The following is a 17,654-nucleotide window of genomic DNA, read 5'->3' as shown; positions in this document are numbered from 1 at the left end:
CAGAACAAATTTTCAAATGTAAAAACAGGAGGCCATGGCTTGTTCTTAGAATGGCCTCCTGTTTTTACATTTGAAAATTTGTAAATTTGTAAATGTTCTATAGGCATTTTTTCCACTTGATCTGTTTGTGGCCATTTTTTGGGTCCTTTTACTAACAAACTGATACTTCATTTGAGGAGTATCAGCATTCTCCTGGCAAAAATGGATGCTCATGGCTTGGATGGGCACATGCTTTGATAGGTAAAAACTGGCTGGATGGCTGGGCCCAAAGAGTTGTGGTGAATGGAGTCAAATCTGGTTGGCGGCTGGTCACGAGTGGTGTCCCCCAGGGCTTGGTTTTGGGGCCACTCCTGTTTAACATCTTTATTGATGTTCTAGAAGAGGGGATCGAGTGCACCCTCAGTCAGTTTGCAGATGACACCCAGTTGGGTGGGAGTGTTGATCTGCTCGAGAGGCTCTGCAGAGAGACCTGGACAGGCTGGAGCCATGGGCTGAGGCCAACTGGGGGAGTTTCACTAAGGCCAAATGCCGGGGGCTGCCCTTGGGCCACAACAACCCCCAGCAGCGCTACAGGCTTGGGGAGGAGTGGCTGGAGAGCTGCCAGTCACAGAGGGACCTGGGGGGGTTGATTGGCAGCCGGCTGAACAGGAGGCAGCAGTGTGCCCAGGGGGCCAAGAAGGCCAATGGCATCCTGGCTTGTGTCAGCAATAGCGTGGCCAGCAGGGACAGGGAAGGGATCTGAGCCCTGTACTCGGCACTGGTGAGGCCGCCCCTCGATTCCTGTGTTCAGTTTTGGGCCCCTCACTACAAAAAGGACATTGAATGACTCGAGCGTGTCCAGAGAAGGGCAACGGAGCTGGTGCAGGGTCTGGAGCACAGGTCGTATGGGGAGCGGCTGAGGGAACTGGGGGTGTTTAGTCTGGAGGAGACTGAGGGGAGACCTCATTGCTGTCTACAGCTCCCTGAAAGGAGGTTGCAGAGAGCTGGGTTTGAGCCTCTTTGGCCTAGTAGAAAGTGACAGGACAAGATGGAATGGCCTCAAGTTGCACCAGGAAAATTTAGACTAGATGTTAGGAAGTATTTCTTTCCCCAAGGGGTTGTTAGGTGTTGGAATGGGCTGCCCAGGGAGGTGGTGGAGTTCCCATCCCTGGAGGTGTTTAAGAGTCGGGTTGACATAGCGCTGAGGGATCTGGTGTAGTTGGAACTGTCTGTGTTAGGTTAATGATTGGACTGGATGATCTTCAAGGTCTTTTCCAACCTAGACAATTCTGTGATTCTGAGTATCATTAGGCAAAGGAGGCCATCCTAGACCTCAGGAATGCAAAGTGCTGCCAGGCTGAATACTCGATGTTTCTGAGTATTTGTATATTTTTAGATAAAACCAGGCTTCATAGAATAAATATCTTAAGAAATGAAGATACAGTAGCTATTTATACTCTAGAATGTTCCGATCAAGATCTGTCTGTCTTTTTTATTTCAGTTGTCTGATGATATCAAGATTGTGGACCTTCAGAAGTGTCAAAATCAAATTTTTCTGAAGCTTCAGTCAGGAGGGTTGAAAGGTGGAGGTATGAAAAAAACTTGTTGCTGTTTATAGACTAGAATGTCAGAGCATTTTCTAATGCAATCTGGAGTTAATTGAAATTACTCTCTTCTTTAAATGGGAAGCAATTATTTTTCTTGTACGTCCTAGGTATCCTTTCACTTGTTCATTCTGCTCCAAGAAAATTAAACCTCTCTTTTTTAAGTGCTTTGGCATTTAATTTTTTCTTTGTTTTTTCATGTATAGAAATTAGAATATTGTTGTCCTTTGGAATCAGTAAAACTTACCTTTCAGTAGCATTAATAGCTGCCTTGTATCAGATAAAATAAGCTGAATAATTGTAAGGAATTCAGATACTGAAGGGATATCTTTTCAGCAACGGCTGTGTAGAAAACTAACACTGGTAAAAAGCTTTTGATTCCTTCCTCTTTTTTTTTTTTTAATTCTGTATGTTTCGTTACATTTTTGATTTAAAAAATTGCATATATATCTGTATGGTATCTTGAATTAGGTTATGATATCCAAATATCTTCGGAAATACTCTAATTAAAATGATTATGTTACTTGATTGCTAGTATGAATATTATTTTAACAATAACTTTATTATAAGGGAATGAAATAAACGCTAATGGGATGGTAGGATAAAGAAGGAAACCGTTCTTTTCATGCTGGTATTTTATTTGATGTTAAAAATGTTTTTTTCTTAGCCAGTATAAGCCATGAGTGTACTGGATTATGGTTTTCAAGTGACAGGGAAGTGAAGTGTTTGTGTATTAGCCAGAAGTTCATGTTCACGTTCTCTAGAATGTGCAGTGGTTAGAAAACACCTATGAAAATGGACTCTGTGGTTTTGTGGCATCAAATGTTTTTCTTTCTCTCATTCTCTACTGTTTGCTCTGATAATATTTTGCTGTATGTAGGCTGTGATAAACTAAATAAAAAGAGCTTTTTTCTTTGTGCTGTTTTTTCTTTTTGGCATGCAATATGGAGAAGATAGTGTAGTAGTCCTAAAAAAATCTTCCATGGGAAAGAAAAGTTGTTGCTTTTTGTTGTGCTCACTAATGGAATGTTTGGCTGTGAGATTTTCTTAGAGATATCACTCGAAGCAGTTCAGGTCTAGATAAAGGACTCTGATGTAAGTCACTCTAAAAAATCTGAAGGCTTTAGTATCAGCCTTTTTTTGTTCTTTCTGGAGTCCTTCAGTTCTGAGATTTTTTTTCCCTACAGTAGATGAATCAAGGAAGGCCTTCAACTTCTAACTTCAGGAACTGCATGTTCAGTAGAGCCAAGCACATTGATTGTTGAAGTATTCTGAAGATCACCCATGTCACCTTTGTGTTCCTTCATTACTGATGTCTGTCAGATAATGCAGAATCTTTTCATGTGATCACAGAATAGTTCATGTTGGAATGGACATCAGGAAGTCTTTACTCCAACCTTTAGCTCAAAGCAGGGTCAGCTCTGAGGTCAGACCAGGTTGCTCAAGGGTTAATCTGGTTGAGTTTAGAAAACCTCCAAGGGTGAAGATTGCACAGGCTCTAGGCTCCTGTTCTAATTCTGCAAATTTGTGGAACCAGTTCTGTGTTAAATATGACTAGCTCTAATACTCAAGGAAAATAATTTCAGCCTTTGATAGGGTGCAGCAAGTCATGATCTCTAGACAGAACAATTTTTGTGACATACATAGATCAGCTTTGCTCTTAGATGTAAAGAGTTAGAATAATGTCTGTCTTCAGTCCTATCACTTAAAAGTTACTTGTCTGTTTTTGTGGTTCCCATAGTGAAATGTATTTTGTTTAAGCACTTCTGCCTGCCTGCTCAAGTTAGGTTTAGACAAGATTGGTTTCTTAATTTTAGAGAATTTCTCCTAAGCAAAGAAACACCCAAACTTTCCAACTATTGATCAGTTCACCTTATTTTGGAAGTTTGCATATGGCATATTGTCTTTCATATACTTCTGTAACTGTAAAAATAATAACAAAAATTATAAAATACTTTCCACACTTTGTTTGCAATTTTTTTTCATCCATACCATTAAATTACCTTAAATAAAGAGCGATACAACAATTTTGTAAAGACAAGAAGATGTTTTTTTTACTTGATGTTTTTTCAGCAAATAGATCTCTCTCATTGATCCCCTTTTTTCCATGTTGCTGAGGATTCTGTGGTTGTTTTCTGTAATGTTTTATTCTATAATATATAATAATGTGTGTGTTTGAATCTGTGTACTTCATAATTATGCATATGCAGAAGAGGAAAAGGAGAGAGAATATAATTATTAATAAATTTAAAAGGAAGTGATAGATGGGGCATCAGTAGAGTGTTTTCCTTGTGGGGATTGCATCATTAATATTTGTTTGAAGTGCACGTTTTAGACATTTGGACTTAGGGAGCTGCTCTTTAGTCTCAGACTGGAGTTTGAATGGAAGAGTACTGAACCTGTCATTCTGTGATAGACTGTTCATCTTGGAGCAGAACTTCATAACACTTTGTAGTACCTTTCTGAGATTCTCTTCCCTCAAGTGCTAAGCCCAGGTAACACCAAAGCTAGCACCAGGCCCATTGCCGTGATACACCAGGACAGGAAGCGTACACTAGAGCCAAAGTGTACTGTGCCTGTGTCTAGCTGTCAGTAGGCATCATCACTGCCTATGCCCTAGAATACTGTCCTGCTACTTAAAAAGTAGTCCTTCAGAAGTTGTTACCTTTGACTATCCAGTAGTTGGAGTTAGGTATAACTGATGCAAAGATTTAGCCCCAAAATTTATTTCATCTTGATATGGAATAGCATGTTGACCTTGAGATCATGACTTATAAAAGATTTACAATGTAGTATTTTTACAGTTGATATTGGAAATACAGGATTTTACAGTCTCAGGCCTTGAGTTAATTTAAATATTTTTTCTAAATTCCCAGTAATTGTTTAGTGAGTATTTTTTTAATCTGAAATCAGCTGCGTAGTAGCATAATACACAGATTCTTTGTTTGTTTGTTTGTTTTTAGGTCGTTTTGGACAAACAACTCCACCACTTGTTGATTTTCTTAAGGATATATTAAGAAGATACCCAGAAGGAGGACAGATTCTTAAGGTATACAACAAATGGTATTTTTAGCAGTCATGTAATATGCATGATATAATAGCATTAGTTTAACACTTTCCAGCAAATCTTGCAGTTGTTGTACCTCACTACATATTCATTGTATACAGGAGATACCTGTTTTAATTTCTGTGGACAAGGTGAAGTGAATTATGGGTTTGTGGTGGTTTTTTGTGCGTTTAATGTCTGAGTTTGCTTGTCACAGATGCCACTGTAATTTATAAAAATACAGAGATAAAATGCAGATGTTATAATTAAATCGGAGACTTCATGATGTACTTTATGTGAGTGAACTATCTAAAATGTTTATTTTGCTTATTTATTGTTCATCACTGTTACAAGCTATGGTAAAACCACATAGAGTATATAAAATTTTTGGAAGTGATTTTTTTTAGTATAAGATTGGGATAAACTGGAGACTTTATTACAAGATATTGTTGAGAAATTTCTTGGTAGGTAAATCTATTTTCTCTAGTGAACTATGACAGTGTCACAAGGATTCATCATTAGTTTAAGAACACTTTTAAGATGCAAGTCATTGAGTGGCTATTGGGAGGCTTGCTCTAGCGTGATAAGAGTAAAGAACCCATCATTTTTATATGGGCTGAAAATAATTTTTAGTCTAGACATTGGTTCTTAAGAATGTCATGGGATTTTCTGAACTGAGGTTAATGTTCTTTATGGTGTTCTCTTGTTGGTCCAGGAGACTTCAAAGTGTGCAACAGTAGGGCATGTTATATTGTGATGCTCCACATTTAATGTTGTATGTTACGTGTAGAAGCCTAACAGTGGAAATATGAACATGGATTTAAGTAATAAACCATTTTTCAGTAAATAGGATGGTGAACCAATAGACTGGAGCTCACCTCACCTTACTTTAGACATGGCTGGAACATCTCTTCTGTGAAGGGTTGAGAGAGTTGTGGTTGTTTAGCCTGGAGGAGAGAAGGCTATGACGAGACCTTGCTGTGGCCTATCAACATACTAAGGGGGTTTATAAGAAAGATGGAGAGAGATTTCATACCAATGTCTGTAGTGACAGAACAAGGGACAGTGGTTTTAAACTGAAAGAGAGTAGGTTTTGATTGGACATAAGGAAGAAATTTTTTAGGAACAGGTTGTCTAGAGAAGCTGTGGCTGCCCCCTCCGTGGCAGTGTTCAAGGCCAGGTTGTATGGGACTTTGAGCAACCTGATCTGGTGAAAGGTGTCCCTGCCCATGGCAGGGGGGAGGCTGGAACTAGATGATCTTGAAGGTCCCTTCCAACCTAAACCATTCTATGATTATGATCTGAAAAAATACAGATTATTCTGAATTTGTTAAGGCCCATAAGGGGAAAGACAGTTACTGATTTTTTTTGATTTGTTGTAGCTTGTAATGATAATGTCTGGAAGTGCCAGTCTGATTTTTTTTTTTTTTAAAGAGCATTTGGGGTGATTAGTTCATTGTTGGATGTTAAACTTCTCATCAGAATGCTTCATCACATGGATGTTAAGAGATTCATTTTCTTAGTAAGTGGGAATACTAGGTTTTAACTAATGGGATTTGGTACAGATGTATCTGTCTGTATGTATAAAACACACAAATAGAAATGGTGACAGATTATGACAGTTCCTTCCATCTCTTTGAAGGTTTTCTTTGCAACCATGGGACTAGAAGTTGATTATTTTTAGTGTGAATTCTTAAGATAAGCGTATTTTCTATTTTTTTTTTGGCAAGCTGCGTCCTGGATATGTTCTGAGCAGCATCTGTTCGTAAGATGGGTGCTTATATTTTTACTGTTCGCTGGTACTTGTTGAATCTGTAAGATGCATTTGAATCATAAAGGGTTCAGACCCTCTTAACAATTTAAACCAAAATTTTTATTTCATTGTGAAGAAATAAGATAATGTCCTTGGAAATCAGACAGGTAAATCTAAAAATACAGATGTTCCTATTTTCATAGTTTACAATTTAGAGTTAACAGACTGTTAGGGAGGGATTACTACCAGGAATTTTGCTGATCTGTTAAAATTGATTTCACTGTTTGGATTCTTCAAATACAATACTGTTACAGCTGAATGTCGTAGATGCTCCATGTCCCACAGTGTGAATGCAAGTCTCTGACTGCATGGTGGTTTCCATACTTACTATGTAATATTTCTAGAGGCTTTGGCTATCTTTCTGTATCTTCTTGAATGATGGCTATGATTATTATCTTAGATGAGGAGGAATTGCATGGCTTTTGTGATTTAAATACCTCATGGAGATTCTTAAAAAATTTATTATTTATGCTGAACTGTGGGTATATTTTTTGCTATCTCATCATGTTTCAAAATTAGTTAGAAGTGACTATATAAACAGTATATTTTAGTTATTTGTATGATATGCATTATAGACTGAACATACTGTCACAGACTGAAAGATCGAGGGGTTACAGTTTTGAAAACAGTCAACAGTATACAGAATACAACTTAATCTGAAATATGTGCTGCTAGTTGATGCATTTTTAAAAATAAAGATTCATTTTGCTAGCAAGTCTTTTATTTTTATGCATAATTGAATGAAGTTTATGTTGTATGAATACATTGGATGTGATGTATCTACATAGCTTTTCAATTCAGGTGAGATATTTATGCCAAACTTACATACATATGTGTGTACGTGTATATGTATGTATGTGTGAGAGTGTATCCTTGGAGCCCTGATAGACTTTGATACAGTGGAAGTAGAGCATTGTGTGAAGCTCTAATCCTGTACGTATTTATAATCCTGCTTATGTGTCTGCAGTGTATAATGCTATTGATGTAAACAGGACTGGATAGGCATATGTTATTAATGGTAGTGTTCACAGAACTAGTTGATAGACATTTTAGTTATTAGAGTTTTCCATGGCTCTCATCACTACTAATACTATTTAACAAATACTCAATCTTAACATAAGCCTCTTTATAGTCTATGGGCTTCTTTCTACAGGTGAGCTGTTGGTTCATGGTTTACAGAGTTACTGGTCAGAACTGTTTTGCAGCCCTTTGCTGTAGGGGTGTTAGAAGTGAGTGTTGTGGCTCTTGAACAGTTGGTTCATACTGTGAAATGTTAACTTAAATGGAATTGAGTTGATGTAAAGAGTGCTGTGTATTGCCCTTTTATGACTTGTTGCCTTACTGTTTTAGAGTTGTGTGGACTTAACAGTAAACTTCGATTTTTTTTTTATATAGTTTTTTTTTCTTCTGATGTCTTGAATTGTTAGGAGACTTGTGCATCTCTGATTTGGGATAATATAATTATAGTAGTAACAGTTCAGTAGCTTATTTATCAACTTTATAACTGCTTGTGTGTGGTATTTGAGCTTCAGATTCAAATAACTTTTATAGTATTTGTGTGAATATTCCTGAACAATGTCTATTTTCATTCAGGTCAACTGGATAAAGTTATTTTGGTTGAAAAATATTAAAACAATTACACTTGAGACAATTGCTTATTTTCTGCTGTTTTAGTTGCAAAGCCATTGCTAGAATATGTACAACATTACGGCATTATACTTTGTTTTTGTTTGTTTTTTTGCTGCCTCAGGAACTGATACAGAATGCAGAAGATGCTGGTGCCACTGAGGTTAGGTTTTTATATGATGAAACTCAGTATGGAACAGAAACTCTATGGTCAAAGGACATGGCACAATATCAGGGTAAATGTAATTTTTATTAATTTTTTCCATTATTCTTCAATATGTATATGGTTCTGTGTTTTTCTCCATGCTGTATGGAGATGACCACCTTACTAGGTGCATATTTTATGTTCTAATGTTGATAATTCTTTTCCAAAGCCAGTGTTTGCTGTTGAAGACCTTACATGGTCTTCTTGCAGATTGTCAGTAGCAGCTTTCCAACTGCTTCCAGTTAATGCTGTTTGAGAAAGCCTTCATGTTCTGATATATTCTTCTGTCACTTCTCTCAGGGTCACTGTGTATTCTGTGGCTTATTTCCCTGCATTCAACTGGTATCCCAAAATACAAGAAAGAATTTTTAGTAGAGGAAGTAAACAAGATTTAATAAGTAAGACCTAGGATAAAAGAATGCTTGGAGTATTAGACAGTAATTTTTCAGATTTTCTGCATATTAACCTCTACCTTTTGAGAGCTATTTCCAGTTCTTAATGTAAAGATGACCCTAGCCCCTTATGTGTCAGCATTCTCAGGGTGGTTCTTTTTTCTTCCCTATCTCTTCTTCTCTTACCCTTACACCAAACTTTGCTCCATACTGCCTGTATACTGCAGATGTAGTTTCTTGTAACTTTAAGATTTTTATATCATCTAATACAGCTTTGTGTGATAGACGTCAGTTATGTATTTATAAACTAGTTAGTCTGCATAATCATTCCAAAAGGCAGTCAGTCATGTTTTGAAGATTGCATTGATGGATGATCCACTACTACTTGTTTTTAGCTTTTTTCAGTTGTTAGTCAGCCTCATTATGTCTTCTAATTTGAATTTGTCTGTCTTAACTTCTAGACCCGGGTTATTGTTATATCTTGCCATGTATTACCTTCCAGTGGAGGTATTAATAGAATGTGATTAGTACATCTTTCATACATCTTTTTGATGGACTGAACAGGTTGAGTTTAAGCCTTGCTTAAGACTTAAACTTCATTTGGAAGTTTTGTTGTTTTCTGCTTTCTGTTCAGTTTTTCAGAATCATTCTTTTAAAATGCAGACACCAGAACTAGATACCACATCAGAATATAAATCTCTTAAATACCATATACAGAGGTAAATCCATCTCCTTGCTTCTGCTTTTGCTGCTGCTCTATACCTCTCTTTCATCACCAAGCATAATTTGATGTCAGCTTGAGTCATAGCTACCCCATTAAATTTGTAAGTGCATACTTTGAAGAACTACTTTTTCAGTTCTGTAAGTTCACCTCCTAGAAATTTTTAACAGTAAATAGGTTTCTTCCATCATCTTTTTAACACTTGCCTATTTATTATAGGGCCAGCCTTTTATGCCTACAATGATGCAATTTTCACCCCTGAGGACTGGCATGGTATACAGGAAATAGCAAGAAGCAGAAAGAAAGATGATCCCCTGAAAGTTGGAAGATTTGGAATTGGCTTTAATTCAGTTTATCATATAACAGGTACTCTCAGTAGATATTTTAAAATGAAAATGTTGGGTTTAAGTTGTTTAGTTATTGTAGACATTTATCAGAGATTTAGTACATTAGATCCCTGGCTATGTTTCTTTAAGAAGTATTCATATTTTTCTAAAACTCTGGAAAGTATCCTTTGGATTTTGAAGGGTTTTGGAGGAGATCTTTTTCTAGTAACATCATTATGTACTTAGTCCCTTATGTTGAAATGAACATTTCTTTACACTGTTATTTCAGTTATGCACTGCTGTTCATGTTAGAGACCTATAATATAGGGTAAATGTGTATGTAGAAGTGTGAAATTTCAGACTAGAGTGAAACTATGCAGGTTCTTTGCATAATAAGCAGTAATTATATTTTATGCTTGAAAGGATATTCCATAATAGAGATATATGCACATTTACATTTGAGAGATAGTACTTACTCTTTCAAAAGCTGGCAATATTCAGTTTTGAAACCTGTTATTCTGGTAAAATGTTTTACTGCTGTACAGAAGCAGCATATTGCATAAATAGTGCTTGTAGTCTACATAGTTATAATAGTACAGGATAAGAGGCAATTTTTTTCTGAAATAACATTTTTAACTTGTGAAGTGAGTTTGAAAGACTCAGGATGTTTTTCCACAATATTTTACCTAGTAGTGGTAAATACATTCAGTGGTTTGATAATTCTGGGAATTTGTGCTTTTAAATGTACAAGATTACTGTTTGCAAGCCTTCAAGACCTGCAAAGTATGAATGTAATAGATTACATCTTAAGTAAATTAAATTGGTGTTTTTCCTGAAGACATTGGAAAGGTAAAGTATATAATTGAAAAAAGCTGTACTTTCTGTTGCTCACTCTTTCCTAGAATTCAGCTAGTTGAATGACTATTTATATATTTAATTGCAGAATAGAGGTGTGCTTTTTTCTTCCTGTCAATAAGCACTGAACTGTGTGTTATCAGAATCATAGAATCATGTAGGTTGGAAAAGACATTTAAGATCATTTGAGTCCAACTGTAAACCCAACACTGCCAAGTCCACCACTAAACCATGGCCACATCTCCACATCTCTTAAATACTTCCAGGGATGGTGACTCAACTACTTCCCTAGGCATTATACTTGGTTCATCGGAGTTTTATTGCATTTATTTTTCTTGCCCTTTTAAAATTTGTTCTTTAAGATTGTATTTGAGAAATATGTTGTTTTAGGGTTATTAATAGTTGTTTTTTATGTATACAGATGTACCTAGCATTTTCAGTGGTGACCAGATTGGAATGCTTGATCCCCATCAAACCCTTTTTGGACCTCATGAATCAGGCCAGTGTTGGAATCTAAAAGAAGATAGCAAGGAGATCAATGAACTTACAGACCAGTTTGCACCATTCATTGGTGTATTTGGCAGCACTAAGGAAACCTTTAAGAACGGAAATTTTCCTGGTACCTTTTTTCGTTTCCCACTTCGTCTGCAGCCTTCCCAACTGAGCAGCAATGTTTATGACAAACAGAAGGTTTTGGAGCTGTTTGAATCCTTCAGGGCAGATGCGGACACAGTATTGCTGTTCTTGAAGAGTGTTCAGGATGTTTCATTGCATGTTAGGGAAGTTGATGGAACCGAGAGGTTGATTTTTAGAGTAACTGCTAGTGAGAATAAGGCCTTGAAACATGAAAGACCCAATTCTATCAAAATCTTAGGAACTGCAATAAATCAGTATTGTAAGGGAGTTCCAAGCAATAGCATAACGTGTGTGACATACCATGTAAATATAGTTGTGGAAGATGAGAGTGTTAAGGACGCACAGAAAACATCTTGGTTAGTGTGTAATTGTGTAGGTGGTCGAGGAATGTGTACTGAACTGGATTGTTTAGCTGATGACTTGAAATTTGTTCCTACTATTGGAATAGCCATGTCTTTATCAACTAATGAGGAGGAAAAAGGAGCTGTAGCAGAATTTTCAGGAAGAGCATTCTGTTTTCTGCCTTTGCCTCCAGGTGAAGAAAGCAAAACTGGACTCCCAGTTCATGTTAGTGGTTTCTTTGGTCTCACAGACAATAGGAGGAGTATCAAATGGCGAGAGTTGGATCAGTGGAGAGATCCAGCAGCTTTGTGGAATGATGTTCTTGTGGTAAATATAGTGCCAAAGGCATATACCACCCTTATTTTGGAAGCTATCAAACGAATGGAGACTGAGAAGAATTCGGATTTTCCGTTGTCAGCTGAAAGAATTTATAGGTTATGGCCTGATGAGAACAAAATCAGGGTACCTTGGAAGCCAATTGTAGTACCTCTCTTTAAAGAGCTGCTCCAGCATACCGTTATTTACTCAGTGAGTAAACAGTGGATAAAAGTGGAACAGGTGCACTTTTCTGAAATGGATGAGAGTTTGGAGTACACACAGTCGGTTCTCAACTACCTCCAGAATTCAGGGAAGCAGATTGCCAAGGTACCAGCAAATATTGCTAGTGCAGTGCATCTTACTATTTCTGCTGCTAAAGCTGTGAAAAAAGTGACTCCTGCTGTACTACGGCAAGTACTGAGGAAATCTGGACACAGTGGACCTGCTGAAGAAAAGCTCCATCTTTTAGAATTTGTGCTTTCTGATGGAGTCTACAGTGAGCTGATTGGATTGGAGCTTTTGCCATTACAGAATGGAAATTTTATTCCTTTTTCTTCATCTGTGTCAGAACAGGATGTAGTTTACATAACCTCAGAAGAATATCCCAGGTATACTTAATATTTTAAATATTGGTATTTTTTTTAGTTTAAATGTTAAAACAGAGCCTCAGACTGTTATTTGCTTATCAGCAAACAAGATTGATATGCAGCAGCCTGTAATGAAATAATGTATAACTAGAACTTAGTTTTCTGTGTGTATGTAGTTGTTTGCGAGCATATGTCTCATTTGAGAAGTTTGACAGCTACTTGCCATTATAACTTTATAAAGAATCGTGTGATCTAGGCTTTACTTCAGAGAATTATAAATATGAGGAGGTTAGAAACATGCAGACTAGGAAGTGTGTTAAATTAGGTAATGATAAGAGCTTTTATTAAATTTTTTTTTTTTTTTTTTTTTAAGCACTTACTTTCAGTGAAGAGCTTAGTACTAAACACTTAATAGTTTCAGGAAGTTACTACCATAGAAAGAAGTGGGCTTGTCTTTTCATTCTGTTCCTCCTTTGTTCTTTCTGGTCCCTTTCCAATTAATTTTTTTTTCCTTGCGTATTTCCCAGCTGCATCATTGTCCCAGTTTGGTTCACATTTCATCAGCCAAAAAAAGCTTACACTGTCATTGGGGAGGGGATAGCAAAGAGCAGGCTAGCTGAAATAAGTGACCTTCGGGTCACTGGGGAGAAAGCATCACTACTGCTTTTTTATGTCTGTACTGGATTATTGATGTATAAAAGATTTGTTAAATCTGGACTCTTCTCCAAGTAATCTCTTAACAGGTACTGCTTGAAATCACACCGCTTGGTGTCTGAACACACTAGATGTAGCTGTTCCTCCTTTCAAAGTGTTACCTGTACATATGTTCACAACTACCCCTCCTTCTCCTTTCCCTCAGAGTTGCACTAATTTTCAGATTCTCAGCTTGAGAGAATGTGACATTTGGCTTGTGCTTTGCTGCTTCTACTGCCCTGTGGACTGTTTATAAGGGAAGTAGAGGTGGGTTGGAGTGTGCCAATAAAGATATTATTAAGGTAAAAAGTTCTTCAAGTAAGGGCCTTATGTAAATTGTGGTTTGAATATATGTATAGACAGCACATCTTCAAGAAAAGCAGTTCAATGCTGGTAATTGATCTTCCTATGTTTGCTTTTTTCAAGCCCACTGATGTTCTTTTTCTGTTACATTCTGGACCCATAATCTTTCTTGTTCTAGAAGGTTCAGATTTTTTAGGGGTTTAACACTACTCAGAGCCTGTGATTCTAGTTTCTTCTTTAAAAAAAAAACCTAAAAATGTTCTCTAGCATCTGTTGTGAGATGATTTATCTTTTGCTGTCCTTTTTCTTTCTTCTTCCAGAAGCTAAGCCAGTATACTAATACAGAAATCACTCCCATGATGAGACTAGCAAGTTACAGCCCTGATTCAGACTAGTCATAAGATACTTTTTTGAAACTTAATGATACTTTTTATCATATTCAGCTCATATTCTGTGGGTAATGGACTTAGTTTGATTAGTCTTGTAAAACTGATAAAAACGCATATTATACAAGGCATAAATATATTTGCTATAGAGAAATTTGAAATAGCAATGCTTTATTTGCCTCTGTTATTGTCTACAGTAATTATTTTTAATTCTAATGTTTTAAATACGATAAATTACGTTAGAGGTTTTAAAACACTTTCAACTTCAGAGTTTGGCTCTTTGTGTATTCAAATTTGGAGCTTGCTAAAAAGGTGAAAAGAGCTCTTACAAATTTCTTTATTTTAACACCTGTGCAAGAACAAGATTCTGTGTTGGCTTAGGTACAATTAACATATTGGCTGTCAGAATTAAACTGAATAGTTATTTTTTGATATCAGGAAGACCAAAGCCCTAAAAACCTCTTTCTTTTTAAGTGCTAACATAAAGGAAGGGAATGGAAGGGCAGGATGAGACTGTTGCTGGCTACAATTATCTTGACCACTGTCTGCATATTTTTTAAAATCCACAGATCTGTGTGAAGTCCTAGAATTATGTGGGTCTTTTGTATGCTTTCAAATAGAATCTTTAAAAGGCATAGAATAGTAGGAGCTATTTTACCCTATTTATTACTAAGGTGTGCTTTTTGTGTTTTGTTTTAATTTTTTTCTTTATGGTGTGCTAGATCACTCTTTCCTGGCCTGGAAGGAAGGTTACTTTCTGATGACCTGAAGCCTGAAGTTCTAGCTGCTTTGAAAGAAGCTGCCAAAAGCCGAGGTAACATGTCTTTTTGTTTTCTCACACAGTGAAACATTATCAATTATTTAACAGACTAGTTCTAAACTCAGGTTTAAAGTAACGTCTCTTTTGAAATTGAGTTCACATAAATTAGTCATCTAAAAAATAATATTTAAGATATAATAGACGATATTGTTTGAATTGGAAATAACACAAATCAAAATTATATATGAACAGAAAAGCAAAGGCAAGGGAAGAAGGATAAAAATTAACTTAGTAAAGCATGTATTCAGGGTTCAATAATTTTGTTCAAATGGTATTCCTCCACTTAAGACAGTCTGAATTCTGTTTTGCATTTGTAGTACTTGCCTATGCAATAGCTATGTAGTGGTTTTGATACTGTGTATCAACTCTTATCTCCCAGTTGAAAGTGATCACTTTAGTGCATTTTTTTAAAACCATCTGATGCATCTAGCCTCAAGCATACTGTAGATCATATAATTTCATCAGGAGTTTCCTGAGTCTTAATTCATAGTTTATGGTTGTGCCAATGGGGACCTACTGAAATACTTCCAATCTTGATCAAAAGATTTGGAGAAGTTGTTTGCATCGGTAAATAAGATGCTTCTATGTTTAACTGTCTTCACAATTATTTTTGCCTCTTCTACTCAGAGTTGTCTGTATTTATCTTTCCACCCTTGCATTTCATTAGGCATTTTATTGGTAAATTTGAAGTCTGAGTCTCAGAAGCCTTTTCACGTAAACACAGTTTGCTAACAAGTTACTCTTCAACTTATTTTTGAATAGTATGAGTATATGGTGAGCTATTCTTCAATGTCTAGAAAATGTGCTTTTCAGAAAAAGATTCTTGCCTCTCTTTTTTAAAATGTTCAATTAATCAGAATACCTTTTTTTTTTAGTCTGAAGCTACTAGAACCAGATATGACATAGAAAACTATAAATCATTGTTTTGATTTGCTTTTCTTGATATGTTTATCATGGTCTTCAGTCATTCAATTACAGTCTCTGTTTCTTCAGTCTGTGTTCTGACCTTTTTAAACTTCAGTCCTTTATATTTCTCCCTTTAATATTCTTCCTGTTCAGTTGGAAACCTCCTCCTTTCTCCATGGTTTTATCATTGTTTCATTATCAAAAATAATAGAAAAATTAGATAATTCTGAAGCAAGATGATATTTTTTTTTTAAGTATGGCAAAGAATCTGTGAAGAGATTGAAAGAATTGGGAGTGATTTATTGCACAGAGTAAACAGTGTAAATATTTAAAATAATATAAATTGTATACAAGATATGAAATCAGTGCTGGGACTTTCATTGAATATGAAGAACAGCAACTCTGAAACTATAAAGGAAAACTTTGTTTTAAAAAGCAGAACTGTCAAAGCTTTATGGGCATATTATTTGATGGGTGTTCTGTCTATTGTTGCAGTAGAATGTGCTTGTTTTAATTTTTTTTTTTACTGTTTTAAATTTTTTGTACTGTTTTTAATTTATTTTGTTTTAACATAGACTATAAACTGTCGGAAGTAGTTACTACTTCAAATTGTGTATCCAAACAGTGAATATTCTTAATCTGGGATATGACGATAAAGAACTACTGTTTAGTTTAGTAGTAATTGCTCAGACTTCAAAAGAACTATATAGGGATCAAGACAGCCACAGTAAGATTATGTGGATGGAAGATTATATGGAAGACAGGAATGTTAGCTTTGAAAAATGCCAGTTCATTGTGATGGTACCTTAACCTCACTTTTAGAGATGTATTGTCGTAGAAAATTTCCTCCAAGTGAATGTCACAGAGCAGTCCAAAACCATCCTTAAATGAAAAACCAGAGCAAAACAACTAAAACAAAATACAGATTTTACAGACTGTATGCTTGAATACATCTTAAACAGAACAAGCAGAGGTGACTGAAATGAAAGAAACCTATATATTCATGAAGCAATCCCTTGCTGAGTTCTTCTAGGACATTCCTTAACTTCCAGGCTTTAGTCTCTGAGTTGCAATGAAGTTTGTCTAGTCTTTTTAGTTCCTGGGAAGATTTTTTGGTCACACTTAAGATCTTGCTTCTGTCTCTCTTCTTCCTCTGGCAGTTTCTAGGGACTTGTTCTTGGTTGATAGTATGCCTCTCATTGATTAGAAGAACATATTTTTGTAAATGAATATGATAAGTATAATTCTACTAAATCTTCTAAAAACTCTTAAAGACTTTTAAATAATCCTTTGCAAGATTATAGTGCCCTACCTTTCATTCTACCTTGTCCTAAATTATTCTTCATTCTAAGATTTTGCATAATTGTAAAGTACAACTGCAGTACCATAAAAGTTGTAAGTTGTTATAAATAGTAAATATTAGAGGGTTTTTTGGTAGGTTTTGAAACCTGACCTGTCAAGGATTTTACTTAGCTGTAGAAACTATATCAGAGAGATTCCTGATATAGCTGCAGAAATAGAAATTTTTTTGTATTATTTCTTTGAGAAGATGGGGTGCAATTTTTTTTTTTATTGTATTGTACAAAGACAACTAGATCTTACTTTTTCTCTCTTAAAATGTGTACTGTGTCTTTCTAGTTAATAACTGTTTCTATATTTAGTGTGTTAATAAGTAACTCACTGATATTTTCTAAAAATGGATTTGGTTATATTCTAGCCCAACAGCTTCTCTGGGGATTTTCAGGTATGGTTATTAACTGAAGATGTACTGGTTTGGATTGAAGCTTGGTATTTGTGTGAATTTGGTGATTAGCTATTCTCCTTACACCAGCTTATTGTAAACAAAACTTGCCAAATAGAGCTGCCAAAAGATAGCTACCAGAGATAATTGTGAAGAGTTCTAAATACAGTTGAGGGGAAGATACATATTGATGAAGAAAAGCTTGTAGTTATGTTTCATAGAAATGATCAATATTTTCATTGGTTTATTTATATATACTTTTAAAATAAATTCCCATGCAGGAAGATTTCCAATATTTTAAGATTACATGTATAGGTTTTAATACAGTTTTTTTAAAGTTCTGTTCTCAAATAAT

The 17,654-nt window shown here is 35.7% G+C and overlaps 1 protein-coding gene across 2 annotated transcripts in view; it reads left to right on the top strand.

Annotated features, from left to right (window-relative positions):
* Positions 1-1,484: 1,484 nt before the first annotated feature.
* SACS (sacsin molecular chaperone) overlaps positions 1,485-17,654 on the top strand; it is a 29,928-nt gene continuing 13,758 nt past the window's right edge. Inside the window, exons 1-7 of one of the 2 annotated variants that reach the window (XM_026860331.1) lie at positions 1,485-1,568; positions 4,547-4,632; positions 8,193-8,304; positions 9,606-9,752; positions 10,989-12,471; positions 14,555-14,646; positions 17,276-17,302. In XM_026860331.1, the coding sequence (XP_026716132.1) occupies positions 8,289-8,304; positions 9,606-9,752; positions 10,989-12,471; positions 14,555-14,646; positions 17,276-17,302 (1,765 nt within the window). In that variant the 5' untranslated portion in view covers positions 1,485-1,568; positions 4,547-4,632; positions 8,193-8,288. The remainder of the gene's footprint in view (positions 1,569-4,546; positions 4,633-8,192; positions 8,305-9,605; positions 9,753-10,988; positions 12,472-14,554; positions 14,647-17,275; positions 17,303-17,654) is intronic. The other variant, XM_026860339.1, reaches the window with a different exon arrangement.

Source organism: Athene cunicularia, assembly GCF_003259725.1.
Source record: "Athene cunicularia isolate RWA chromosome 1 unlocalized genomic scaffold, athCun1 chr1_part1, whole genome shotgun sequence".
Taxonomy (NCBI): Eukaryota; Metazoa; Chordata; class Aves; order Strigiformes; family Strigidae; genus Athene; species Athene cunicularia.
This window is presented reverse-complemented; position numbering and strand designations above follow the sequence as displayed.